Source organism: Leucoraja erinacea, chromosome 3 (genome assembly GCF_028641065.1).
Source record: "Leucoraja erinacea ecotype New England chromosome 3, Leri_hhj_1, whole genome shotgun sequence".
Lineage (NCBI taxonomy): Eukaryota > Metazoa > Chordata > Chondrichthyes > Rajiformes > Rajidae > Leucoraja > Leucoraja erinaceus.
The window spans coordinates 66,686,767-66,701,308 of NC_073379.1; the positions used below are offsets into that span (position 1 = coordinate 66,686,767).

Here is a 14,542-nt window from a genome sequence, read left to right on the forward strand (position 1 = left end):
TCTTCCTCTTTAATGAGAAAATCTCAGGGAAGTACTTCATTCCATGGTATTCCCTCAATTCTTTTCTATGTGCCAACTTCCTTTTCTCATCCTTCCGTCCCTAAGTTGCTAACTCATGACAGGACAAATACCCAATATTGAAGAAGTGCCATGTAGTACTGTTTCTTGACCAAATTTTATTTTTCAGTAAATCAAAATTAATATAATGATTGCATATTCTGTTGAGTGTTTTCCATTAGTGTGACTTTACAAATGATAATATGATTTTAATTATTCCAGAATAGTCAACATAAAAGATTAAAAATATGGGGAAACTATATATCAGATTTAAGATTTAGTTAAACATTGATGTTATTTTTGAAAATAATGCTGACATCTGCAACTTCCACAAAAATTGTATTTATACCACTTATTGTGCTGGGATAAGCTACTCTCTTCAAGCCATTTGTTCTTACTTTGCAGTTACATGTAGACAATTTAATTAAGAAGCAAATAACAGAATGATGGAGGGCCATCGATTTAATTGTCTCCAGAATAGGAAATGATACAAAGATGAATTGTCCACATTTCTTTTGAAGTATGTAACACCAAAGGGAGTTTGCAAAGTGGATCATTTCACAATGGATTCATTACTACTCAAATGAACATAAACAAAAGACACTTTCACAGGAAGGCAGTCTTGGTGATATTATTATGGTAATGGCTCCACATAATGTTTTTTTAATTAGAGGCAGGTATTTAGAACTTCTTAACTTTCCTGACAGGTAACAGAGGTTATGATTTAGTCAATTGCTGTGTATAGATATTTATCCATCAGATTTGCTTTCCATTTATATTATTTCATCTGGGATTTCAACCCTGAATTCCAAATACACAAACTGACTGTAAACCTATCATAGAATATAGAACAGAACTGCACAGGAACATGCTCTTCGGCCCTCAATGTCCACACCGAACATGATGCCAAGTTTTTAAACTAATATTTTCTAACATGATGCCAAGTTTTTAAACTAATATATTCAGACGATCCATATCTCTCCATAAATATCTATGTACCTATCCAAAATCCAAAATACAATTAAATGCCACTATTGTATCTGCCTCCACCAGTGCACATTGCAGGCAGCCACCACTCTCTGTCTCACAAACCTTATCACATATGGGCTGCACGGTGGCGTAGCTATAGTTTCTGCCTCACAGCGCCAGAGACCCGTGTTCAATCCCGACTATGGGTGCTTGTCTGTAGGGAGTTTGTACATTCTTCCCGTGACCTGAGTGGGTTTATTCCGAAATCTTCGGGTTCCTCCCACACTCCAAAGACGTACAGGTTTGTAGATTGATTGACTTGGTAGAAATGTAAAATTGTCCCTAGTGTGTGTAGGATAGTGTGTGGGGATTGCTGGTCAGTGCGGACTCGATGGGCCGAAGAGCATGCCTCCATGCTGTATCTCTAAAACTAAAACTAAACAAAACTAAAACAAACCTCTTTTTAATTACAACCACAAATCTGCATGAAATGAACGAAAAGAACACACGGAGTTTGCAGAGAAAGCTTGAGTTTCTGTCATTTATTTTTAGAAATGTAGCAAATCAGTAATGCAGCATTGGCTTCACTTTGTGTAAGATTATGAAGTGAGGCATTAATCAACTAAGATGTAATTAAAGGAGTATGGTGCATTTGGAAAGGTTTACATGACACAGTACTTGATTAGAGCTGTCACAAAATAAAATATAAGTTCATATTTATAGAATCATTAATTTAAAACCTCATGTCTGACAATAGTAGGAATGTTATAGTTTTATGGTAGGTTATGCTGTTCTAATGTCAGCGTGAAATAGTTTATGGGTAATAGTTTATGGGCATCCTAAAGGTATACATCCAGGATTCTTCTATTAACTAAATGAACGGAACGAAGCAGACATTATCTATGGTGTTCATTAATCATTTGGCAAAATCATAAAGGTCCTGTGTTAGATTTTCTATTTATATAACTATAAATCTAGCCAGATGTTTGCCATATGCTGTGTTCATAATGTCCTCAAGTTGTGGCTGCATTTATTAGGTTACCCTCCAAATAATGGGCTTTCCAAAAACGATTTACAAGAGAAAGAATAGTGGTGGTCTAAGAGCTCACTCCTCCCTCAACTTGAGCAAGCGGTTTGCTCAGAGTTATATCATTCATTGATTACCAAGTATAACCACAGAGCTCACATGCACAGGCCCTTTTCCAAGGCAGTGCAGGAAACTAAAACGTTTGCATTGGAATCTGTTAGATTTACTGCACATGAATTTAGAAATAATCACATTGCCACTATTTGGTGCTCTATGTGATTCATATACAGTTTTTTTTTTAAATTGGCAAGTGAAGATTGTGATGTTGACCACAAATTGTGGAAAGTCTGGGATTTTGCTTTTGAGCCCTCCATGCAGGAATAGCAGCCCACAGAGGATTTTGGGCATGTGCAATGAGCACAGTGGTGTAATTTTGATCGATGCATTGTGGTCCACAGCTGGCACATTTTTCTCATGCAGAAGGAAGCTTTAATAACACTTACGAGCCTCCTTTACCATGTTTAATGTTCCTGCTTCTGCAGGTCCCAGGCTGTGGAATCCAGCCAGGTCCTCTTTAGTAGTCTCCTTCCACATCATGACAGCTCTCCCTCAACCATTACAATCTAGCTCGTTTGCACATTCCCATCCACAGATCGCACTCCCAGCCCTCCTGCCAGTCCTCTATCAAGCCATTAAAGGAAAAAGGAAAGTTATTCCGATTGATATGTGTACCTATATCAGAGGTTGCTCACTTTACCATTTCTCATGGCATCTGTACATTTTCAATATCGTCAAGAGTGTCTTATTGTCATATGTCCTGAAACAGAACAATAAAACTCTTACTTGCAGCACCACATATATATGTAAACATGGTACTCTGTAAACGCCATAACAACAAAAAAAGATCAGTATATTTGAAAACCCAAACAGTGCAACAAGATACACTACAATTTATTTCCCCATTACTGTTTCAATCCATTATTAAAAGATCACCTTCTAAAATGTAATGTTTCTTGTAGCTCTGCGAGATACCAGTAAACACTCCATCAACAGTGATTGGAAGATTGAACATCCAGGAACCTTTAACATTGCTGGAACGATCGTGCATTATGTTAGAAGAGGATTTTGGGAGAAGATTTCTGCAAAAGGTCCGACCACATCTCCTCTGCACCTCATGGTATGTCCTTTGGAGTGTCATGTCTTTTTCCACTCTGTTTATTCTCAAGGTAGCTCTCAATCATATTTGTAAGGAGATACTTATCATTTTTACAAACATTTGTGGTATGATTTTAGCGAATCATTAGTGACTGACCACGAAGGTGGCATATTTTTCTACACAGTTCAAGAGCTGCTAGAGCTGCTGCCTCACAATGCCAGAGACCCGGTTTTAATGCTGACCTCGAGTACTGTCTGTTCAAGGTCCACACGTTCTCCCTGCTCCGGTTTCCTCCCATATTTCAAAGACATGTGTTGTTTGTAAGTTAATTGTCCTCTAATATTGTCCTTAGTGTGTAAGCAGTGAATGAGAAAGTGGGATAACATAAAACTATTGTGATTGGATGATCGATGGTTAGCTTGGACATGGTGGGCCGAATGGCCTGGTTCAATGCTGTATCTTTCAGTCAGATGATGTGTGGGAAGTTGTCGTAGTGGACATGTCATTTGTTCAGTGGTTCATATAATACTGTTCCCCAGAGAACTCTATGGAAGGGGCCAACAGTTTGATCAGCCTTTTTCCATGACAGCATATCTAGCTTTGGATATATGAGGATGTAAACCTTTGATTTGCTTGGGTATTATATCACTAATACAAGATATTATCGAGTTGCTGTGGGAAACGTCCAATGGTTACCTTTGATCCTAAACTCCACCTCAAAATATGGCAGCAGTTTCAATTTAGACTGCCTCCCCCACCCCACTCCCACCCCCACCCCAACCCCAACCCCAACTCCTCACCCCACTCCCAGTTTCACTCCTGGCTTTGTTCCCACCACAAGCGCTGGACATCATGTCACTCCCAACCCGGCCATTCCTGACACCCATCCCAAAGGCCTTGGCCCCCTATTGAACCATGAGCTTCAAACCCCCTGGTTATGCTCATGACATCCTGCAGCTTAGTCCTATGACTCGGTCATCTGATCTTTATCAACATGGCCATTCAACTGAACAACTCCCAACCCACAATCCCTAACTTCTTACACAGTCTCCACCATCATCCGCTCAGCCACCCAGGATTGTTCTTCTCCTTCTCCCACCCCCTCCACCATGACTTCCCTTGTTAAACCCAAAACCACTCCTGTAACCAACCTTGATCCTGCGTGTCCTAAGACCAATGGACATGTGAATGATGCCTAATGGTATGCACTATATATTTTGACATCTCTTGTCTGTCCGAACACACAGGACCTGAGGCTAAATGGACCTTGCACATGCTTTAGCCTACTTCAGCCGAAGGGTTAAAGACTTAACTTGACATTAGTTACATGAAGCCTGACATTAACTGGTAGATTCTACAGGTCAACAAATAATCTGCTGGTCATGCAGCATCTATGCACACGAGGCTATGGAGGACAAGTCATTATGTTTTTTTAAAGACGCAGATTACCAAATTCTTGATTAGTACAGGCATCAGGGGTTATGGGGAGAAGGCAGGAAAATGGGGTTGAGAGGGAAAGATAGATCAGTCATGATTGAATGCCGATGTAGGCTTGATGGAACAATGGCCTAATTCTGCTCCTATAACTTATGAGCTACCTTATCTGTGGAGGGAAACTGACAGTTGAGGTATTGGATGGGGACTCTTCAACCGGTCTGAAATTCTAGAGGGGAGATAGCCAGTTTAAAGAGATGAGGAAGCAAGCAATAGTTGGATCCAGGTGAGGAGGGGATGACTGACTGAAAGATGGAGTCAGCTCGGGGAAGAGAAGGGTGGAGACAGTGACAGAGGAAGTGATAGGTAGAAGCAATGGCAACAAGGGGCTGTAGATGACAGAATCTGATAGGAAAGGAAGGTGTAGGATGGATGGCTAGATGGGAACAGTATAAACTACCTCGGCAGAAAATCAGGTGCAGTTCCTTCTGGTCCCTTTTCAGTACTTTGGTCATATATTGCACGCATCAGAGCTAATGTCCTGGATCCTCTACCAATCTCCAGCATGAAAAATGATTGAAATCCACAGCCATTTTACATTTATCATGAAATAATCTCAGCCTAACGGCAGATCAGACTCTTTCCCAAATTCCTGCACACAAGATCTGCACTAAGCAACCATTGATGCCAAAACCTGGTACAAAACACTCAACTTGCACATCTGGAGTAACAAGATAACCTGCACATGGCAAGATATCTTCTAGGGGTCAACACCACAATCTCTCATAAAGCTGATGATGAAGCTGTGGAATCTGCAATGTCTGCAGTCTGGAGAAGGTCTGCAGACTTCCGCATCATTCAACATTGGTTTGAAAGTAGACAGGAGTTACTGTGAAAGCTTTCTTCTTGATTGGGTGAAGTAGCTTTTCAGTGACATATACAGATACAGGGAGGTTGGTATAGTCTTTGAGGTCCCAAAAGCTTAGTTTGTGCTTGCCTCTATCTTTGCTCTAGATACAGTGCCCTCCATAATGTTTGGGACAAAGACCCGTCATTTATTTATTTGCCTCTGTACTCCACAATTTGAGATTTGTAATTTAAAAAAATCACATTTAGGTAAAGTGCACGTTGTCAGATTTTATGAAAGGGCATTTTTATACATTTTGGTTTCATCATGTAGAAATTACAGCTGTGTTTAGACATAGTCCCCGCATTTCAGGGCACCATAATGTTTGGGACACATGGTGTTTGTAATTGCTCAGGTGTGTTTAATTACCTCCTTAATGCAGGTATAAGAGAGCACTCAGCACCTAGTCTTTCCTCCAGTGTTTCCATCACCTTTGGAAACTTGTATTGCTGTTTATCAACATGAGGACCAAAGTTGTGCCAATGAAAGTCAAAGAAGCCATTATGAGATGGGAAACAAGAATAAAACTGTTAGAGACATCAGCCAAACCTTACACTTACCAAAATCAACTGTTTGGAACATAATTAAGAAGAAAGAGAGAGATCTTACTAATCGCAAAGGGACTGGCAGGCCAAGGAAGATCTCCACAGCTGCTGACAGACGAATTCTATCTATAATAAAGATCAACCCCCAAACACCTGTCCGACAGATCAGAAACACTCATCAGGAGTCAGGTGTGGATTTGTCAATGACCACTGTCCGCAGAAGACTTCATGAATAGAAATACAGAGGCTATACTTCAAGATGCAAACCACTGGTTAGCCGCAAAAATAGGATGGCCGGGTTACAGTTTGCCAAGAAGTACTTAAAAGAACAACCACAGTTCTGGAAAAAGGTCTTGTGGACAGATGAGACGAAGATTAACTTATATCAGAGTGATGGCAAGAGGAAAGTATGGAGGACAGAAGGAATAGCCTAAGAACCAAAGCACACCACCTCATCTGTGAAACACAGTGGTTGGGGTGTTATGGCCAGGGCAATTATGACTGCGGAATGTACTGACTCACTTATCTTCATTGATTATACAACTGCTGATGGTAGTAGCATGAATTCCGAAGTGCAAATGCCTCAAATGTCATTAGCTGGCTGTTCATTCTACAGCAAGACAATTATTCCAAACATACTGCTAAAGCAACAAAGGCGTTTTTCAAAGTTAAAAAATGGTCATTTCTTGAGTGGCCAAGTCAATCACCTGATCTGAACCCAATTGAGCATGCCTTTTAAATGCTGAAGAGAAAACTGAAGGGAACTAGCCCCCAAAACAAGCATAAGCTAAAGATGGCTGCAATACAGGTCTGGCAGAGCATCACCAGAGAAGACACCTAGCAACTGGTGATGTCCATGAATCGCAGACTTCAAGCAGTCATTGCATGCAAAGGATATGCCACAAAATACTAAACATGACTACTTTCATGAATAAAAATGTATAAAAATGGCCTTTAATAAAATCTGACAATGTGCACTTTAACCCCTTGTGATTTTTTCTATTACAAATCTTAAATCGTGGAGTACAAAGGCAAATAAATAAATGATGGGTCTTTGTCCCAAACATTATGGAGGGCACTATATATGTAATTTCAAAGAAAAAAAGTGTAAAATAATAAAAACAAATTTGAGATTTCTTTAATCTCGCTTGGTTAAACATCATGATATTTCATGGTCACCTGAATTTAGTTTAGTTTCAAGATACGACTTAAAAACCGGCCCTTCAACTCATTGAATCCGTGCCGACCTGAGACCACCCTGTTCACTAATACTATCCTACACACTAAGGACAATTTACAATTCCTAGAAACCTGTATGGCTTTGGAGTGTTGGAGGAAACCAGAGCAATTGGAGAAACCCCACATGGTCACGGGGAGAAAATATAGAATCGAACCCGGGTCTCTGGTGCTGTAAGGCAGCAAATCTACTGCTGCGCCACCGTGCTGCCCCTTGAATGAATGAACAAACAAAGAAAGGATTATCAGAGAGTGACATCGCACAGAGACAATGCCAAGTGATTCATTGTGTCTGTGACATCGCTGTGATTTAGACCAAGGTCCCTGGCCTACTCCTGCTGCCCAGCACATTTTCATAATCAAATGTTTATCTAATTTCCTGTTGAGGAATATTAATTCTGTTTCATAGAAACATAGAAACATAGAAATTAGGTGCAGGAGTAGGCCTTTCGGCCCTTCGAGCCTGCACCGCCATTCAATATGATCATGGCTGATCATCCAACTCAGTATCCCGTACCTGCCTTCTCTCCATACCCCCTGATCCCCTTAGCCACAAGGGCCACATCTAACTCCCTCTTAAATATAGCCAATGAACTGGCCTCAACTACCCTCTGTGGCAGAGAGTTCCAGAGATTCACCACTCTCTGTGTGAAAAAAGTTCTTCTCATCTCGGTTTTCAAGGATCCCCTTTTTAAGCTGTGTGACCCTTTTCCCCCCTAGCATCGGGAACAATTAAGCTGTCCAACCCTTAAGTCCTGGACTTCTATAATCTCCTCCTAAACAGTTTCCGCCAACTGTTCCCGATGTTCGTCACTCATAAAATTTGGGGGAAGTAATCTTAACTTGCCTTTTTTCACCAGTCATCTTTCCCAATATTGTTGCTGGTAGAAATTTTTTATTCCTGTTTAGAATCCTTCAGGATTTTGGGCATCTTCGGTAAATCTTTCTCTTAATGTTCTCAGCTTCATTGCAACCTTTCCATCTCCCCTAACCACTTGGCTGAAGTCTGCATCCCTGGTGCTATTTGTGATACATTTATCTCCTTATTTATGAAGGTTGTCAGGCTAACTGGTTTATAATTCCCTGTTTTCTCTCTCCCGCCTTTCTTAAAAAGTGGGATAACATTAGCTACTCTCAAATCCACAGGAACTGATCCTGAAACTTTAGAACATTGGAAAATGATCACCAATGCGTCTACAATTTCCAGAGCCACCTCCTTAGGTACCCTGGGATGTAACATCAGGCCCTGGGGATTTATCAGTCTTCAGTCCCATCCAAAGATCCTATAGTGAGCAAGATATATCACTCAACGAAAAAGACGTAGTACGGTCATGGGCAGATTCATGGGTAATTTTCGGCCCCATTTAAGCAACCGGCTTCCGTCTCCGCACCAATGATTCCATAGGATACTAGTGCGGAGACGGAAGCCAGTTACGAAAACAACCTCGTAAAAATAAAAGTTATTTGGGAAAAATCTTCTCCTCATTTTCAGAATTTTAATTTATTAACACAAACTGTTCCCCCGCAATGTTGATTACACTGCGAGTCGGGTCGGGTCGGGTCGGGTCGGGTTACAGGAAATGGATGAAAAAAAGGCCCACGTTCCGTTCTGTTGCATATTGCACATCAGCCCATTGCATTTAGAAGGAGTGATCTATCTTGCTTCGCTATAGGATCTTTGGTCCCATCAGTCTACCCAACACCATTTCCTGCCTAATGTGCATTTCGTTCAGTTCCTCTATCACCCTAGATCCTCTGGCCATAAGTACATCAGGGAGATTGTTTATGTCCTCCTTAGTGAAGACGGATCCAAAGTACCTGTTCAACTCGTCTGCCATTTCCTTGTTCCCCTTGTTCACCTTTTTCAGCCTTCAATTGTCCAACATTGGTCTTAACAAATGTTTCCCTCGTCATATACCTGAAGAAGCTTTTACTATCCTCCTTTATATTCTTAGATAGCTTACCTTCGTACTTCATATTTTCTCCCCGTATTGCCTTTTTAGTTATCTTCTGTTACTCTTTACCCAATCCTCTGGCTTCCCGCTCATCTTTGCTATGTTATACTTGTTCTCATTTATTTTTATACTGACCCTGACTTCCCTTCTCAGCCACGGTCGCCCCTTACTCCCCTTGGAATCTTTCTTCCTCTTTGGAATGACTGATCCTGCACGTTCTGTATTATTCCCAGAAATATCTGCCATCGTTGTTCCACTGTCATCCCTGCCAGGGCATCTCACCAGTCAACTTTGCCCAGCTCCTCCCTCATGGCTCCATAGTCCTCTTTGATCAACTGTAATATTGACACCTCCGATTTACCCTTCTCCCTCTCAAATTGTACAATAAAAGATCATATTATGGTCACTACCTCCTAATAGCTCCTTTATCTCGAGTTCCCTTATCAAATCCGGTTCGTTAAATCCAGAATTGCCTTCTCCCTGGTAGGCTCCAGTACAAGCTGCTCAACACTTTGACTTTTGTATTCACCTCCCCTCTCACACTGGTCACTGTTAGCCCTGACCTTACTCTTACTCTCTAATCACTTCTCGAACTTTTCTTCCCATTAATTTGGGAGTCTTTTGTAACTTTTCTTGTACTCACTTCCCTTTTAACTCCATCTTTATACACCCAATTTGTCAATCCCCCCCCCCCCCCCCCCCCCCCCCCCCCTCCCCCCAAATATCGTCTACTGTCTCTTGACTGGACATCTTCCTTGAAGGATAGTACCAGAACTGTTATTAACCATAAATTTATAAAGGTTTAGCACAATTTCCTTACTTAATTAGTGGGCATAGCTTTAAGGTGAGGGGGTTAAAGGAGATGTGCAGGCAAGTTTTTTACACAGAGACTGGTGGGTAACAAGAGGTGGTGGTGGTGGTGGTGGTAATGGTGGAGGCAGATATGATACTGATGGACAATTGATTAGTACAAAGTCAGGGGTTATAGGGAAAAGGCAGGAGAATAGGGCTGTGAGGGAGAGATAAATCAGCCATGATTGAATGGCTGAGTAGACTTGATTGGCCAAATGGCCTAATTCTGCTCCATTGACATGAACATGAACAATGAAGAGGCTTTTAGATAGGTGCCTCAGAATGCAGAGAATGGAGTGATGAAGGCAGGGGAGATTAGTTGATCATATTTGACACGGACATTGTGGGCCGAAGGACCTGTTTGTAATGTTCTACCTTCTGATGAAGCAAAGGATCTTGCATGCTTTATAACAACTTTTTCAGGTGATCCTTCTCACTAAGCCTGTATCCCCTCAATATTATTTCTCTTATGGCTTCCTAACAAACCACATCTTTTTACATTTCTCTGTCAAACTTCTACCTGTCACATGCTTGCACCTTTCATTATTCCTGCTATGTCCTCTTTGAGTCTACTGCAACGTCTCATGATGCAAGTGATTTCTGACTTTTTTTTTGTTTTATGGTAGGAGCTTTGTCGGGTCTGCAGTCTGCAAACAAAGGATGAGAATTTATTAGAAATAAACACATTTGCCAGCATTGGTTATCCAAGTAGTTTTATTGTCTTCACAATGGTTTTACATCTTTATTTCATTTGAAAATGTGGTCAGCCAACAAAATGAAATGCTTTGGGGTAAATTAAAGAGGACTAGAAAAATGCTACAATTTTCCAAATGGTGACTTCTTGATCAGAGCTGTTCTATATGAACATATATGTGGTCTGAGGGCTACTATTGTCTATGGGATGGGTATAGAAGACTATTTGCTTTCGCAAATGAAGATGGATAAAGGTATATCTAATTTATCATGGATATTTCATCATCATGATACAAGTTGACCTTGGCAGATCAACTGACCACACAAATCATAACATTTTAATAGAGCATTATGCCAAATTACTCTGATAAAAATCCAGGTGCACGTGACCTATTTACATGCAGAATTGTTATCATCAATACACATATTAGTTTGGAAAATAGAAGCATTTTATACAATAGATAGATATAATTTATTGCCACACAACCAGGGTCGGTGGAAATTTGGGTTGTCAGCAGCAGTACAATAATAAAGAACACCCAATCACAATAAAACTGTAACACAAACATCCACCACAGCAATCATCACTGTGGTGGAAGGCACAAAATGTGGCCAGTCCTCCTCCATTTCACCCCCATGGACAGGACCAGAGTCCAGAGTCAGTCCAGGTTCGGCTCTTCCTCACCGGAGACCGCGGCTTTAAGTTGTTGTAGGCCGCAGGCCGGCGGTCGAGATTTAAAATCTCCGCTGCAGCCAGAAGCACCTTAGACTGCAGGGCCGGCGGTCGAAGCTCCCCTCCAGGGGTGATGGTGAGTCCATGCCGGACCCGCGGTAGAAGTTGGCCGCGGGCCGGCAGTGATGGCTTCTTCTTCCCCCAGGTCCCCCGCGAGGGATCCCGGGCTGTAGACGCCGCGCCAGCTGGAACTCTGCAGACCGCGGCTTCAGGCTACCGGCAGCCCCGGGCCAGCGAAACGGAGCGCTCCCCTCCAGCGAGCCCCAGCGAGGGCTCACCCGCTCCACAACGAGAGTCCACGCTGCGCCCGCCGCTGAAGCCCCCGGGCGTGTCTCCGGGAAAGGCCGCGCCAATCCTTGATGTTAGGCCACGGGGGAGGCGACCTGAAAAAACTCGCCTCTCCATGGAGGAGGCGACCGAAGCGGTTTCCCCCTTACCCCCCCACACCACCCCCCACACAAAACACACGAAGGAACATTAAATACTTTAAAACATACTAAAAAATAAAAAAAGGTTGAAAAAACTGACGCGCTGCTGACATGGCTGCTGCCAGAGCAGCGCCCCCTACAGGATGATGATGATAGTGTTGCATTAAAATTGAGTAAATCATTAAAACAACAAATTAACAGAAGTATAATTTTACGATCCAACTACTTGGATTAAATGAAGTTTGAAAGTAATTCAAAAAAATCACTTCTATGGTGATGTAAAATTTAAGTGCCTGGAAAATCATTAATGTCAGTGCACTGTGGTCTCGTTCATTTCTTTGATAAATGAATTGTGAAGGTAGAGTAAATCATACTGACATGACTGCAGGGCTAATCGGGCGCAACAAGTCAAGGATGGATTTCCAGGCAAAATTTCCAAATGTATTTGGGGAGTTAAAGCGCCAGTTATTTTCTTGCTGTTTACTTAGGCTATTGAGTGCAGAGTCAATACATCTAAGGTAACATCTAAGGTAATAAGGTAATAATGGATCGTGGCTTCAAGGAACTGAAGGAGTGAGAGCAAGATTCTTCCCTTTCTGCCCAGGCCAGAGCTGCCCATGATCTGCCGTGGTTTCATCCGTGGCAAATAGCTCCCACCATTTATCTCTGGAAATTGTCATAATTTTCAACAAGTGCTTTTATAGAATACGAGGTGAAGCTGTTCCAGCTGCAATACTCATTACTTAAAAAAATATACTGAAGCAGCCTATCTCCTTGGTAACTGGATAGTTGCACTATTTGTTATAATTATTCTTTTCATTGTAAATTAGTTATAATGCTGCAAGAAATATTTAAGATTAAAATACTTTGGGATAAAAATGCTTAACATATTTATGATCTTGCCGTGCTGCAAGGAAGAATTGGGTTGGCTCCCAACAGCCTTGTAGTGCGCTAACATTTTGAATTTGTCATTGGGCAAGCAGCCACTGAACTGATGTCAGCGACAATTCCTTTAGTGAGCTGCTTCATGGGGTCAGCAGGGACCAGTCTAAATCCCATTTCTAAGCAGTACAATTTATTTTTTAATTCAGTACCAGCTGGTAAATTTGGGTAAGTAGAGCAGGTAACTAGAAAATACATATTTTTAAATTTAGTTTAGTCTAATTTAGAGATACAGAGCAGAAAGAGGCCCTTCGGCCTACTGAGTCCACACTGACCAGCGATCCCCGTACACTAGCACTATCCTACACACTGGGGACAATTTGCAATTTTAGCAATTAGAGAGGGGCAGCAGAGTAAAAAAATTCGGAGCAGAGGACATGAGCAGAGTGCCTTACTGCCAATGGTAGAATGGTTAAGTTCCTGGCTGATAAATATGGTAGAACTGGATGTGTGCAGTTATCTCAGAGGTTTGTGGGATTGGGAGAGATTACAGCATAAAAGAAGAACAAGCATACAAGACCAAATGAAATTTGAATAATCATTAATTTTATCTTAAAGTTTATGCATTAGCCAGATTATTATTAAGATCTTGGTGATCAGTCTTCCACTAGTCATAAATGAACTGTTCAGCTCGGTAAATCCATGCTGTGAGTGGATGTAAGTTTGTTTGGGCATTTAATGTATTGGCTTTATTGCCAGGCTTAGTTTTGAACATGCAATTTGATTAATTCCCAGTAATGTATTTTATTTTGGAGGTTTATGTGACTGGTTTATTTTTTTTGTCTACAGGTGTTGCTCTTCAATGATCAGAATTATGGCATTCACTATGAATACACAATTCCAATTGAGCCAAGACCAGGAAATCACAGTGCTAAGACCAGTGTGCCTCACTTTATGTGGACTCACTCTGGTTGGGAAGATTGCGCTGCCATGTGTGGTGGAGGTTGGGAATTTCTTTTTGAAACTAACATATGCAAAATTATTTTAGTAAGAGATTAATCTTGAGAATAATTATGTTTAATTTCACAGGATGTTAATGTTGTTGGCATGGCCAGTTTTCTATTACCCTTCCACTATTTACATTGAAAAGGTGGTGGAGAGCTGCGATCTTCAACCATTATAGTCCTCCCAGTGAAGATATCCCACAATGTGTTGGGTGGGGATTTCCAGTAATCAGTCCCAGTAACAATGATGGGCTGGCAATATCTTTCCAGTTCACTACATTGTGTGACTTGGAGCAAAGCCTGTTGGTGGAGGATTTCCCTTTCACTCGCAGTCTTTGGCTCAATGGAGTTGGAATTTGCAGGTTTAGGAGATGATAACAGAGAGGGCTAGTGAATCACTACGGTAGATTTTGTCAATTGCACAGTTGTCATGTTGAAATAGTGAATGTTATGGGTAGGCATCAATATAATGGGATGCTTTACATGAAGTTACATCTCTTGGGTGTTGGAGGATCAGCAATCATCCTGACTACTGAAGAATGTTCTATCACGTAATTGATTTGTACATGGTGAAAATGTTTTCGATTAGGAAGATGTTGCTGTGTAGCCGCAGTATTTACGTGTCACTGGTTAATAGTGACACTCCCCACCCCACAACATTAGT

General features: G+C 41.4%; 1 protein-coding gene across 1 annotated transcript in view; it reads left to right on the forward strand.

Moving 5' to 3' along the window:
* Nucleotides 1-14,542, forward strand: part of LOC129695676 (A disintegrin and metalloproteinase with thrombospondin motifs 19-like) — a 392,435-nt gene that overhangs the window by 317,320 nt on the left and 60,573 nt on the right. Inside the window, exons 17-18 of the mRNA XM_055632842.1 lie at nucleotides 3,073-3,230; nucleotides 13,724-13,877. Coding sequence (XP_055488817.1) covers nucleotides 3,073-3,230; nucleotides 13,724-13,877 — 312 coding nt within the window. The remainder of the gene's footprint in view (nucleotides 1-3,072; nucleotides 3,231-13,723; nucleotides 13,878-14,542) is intronic.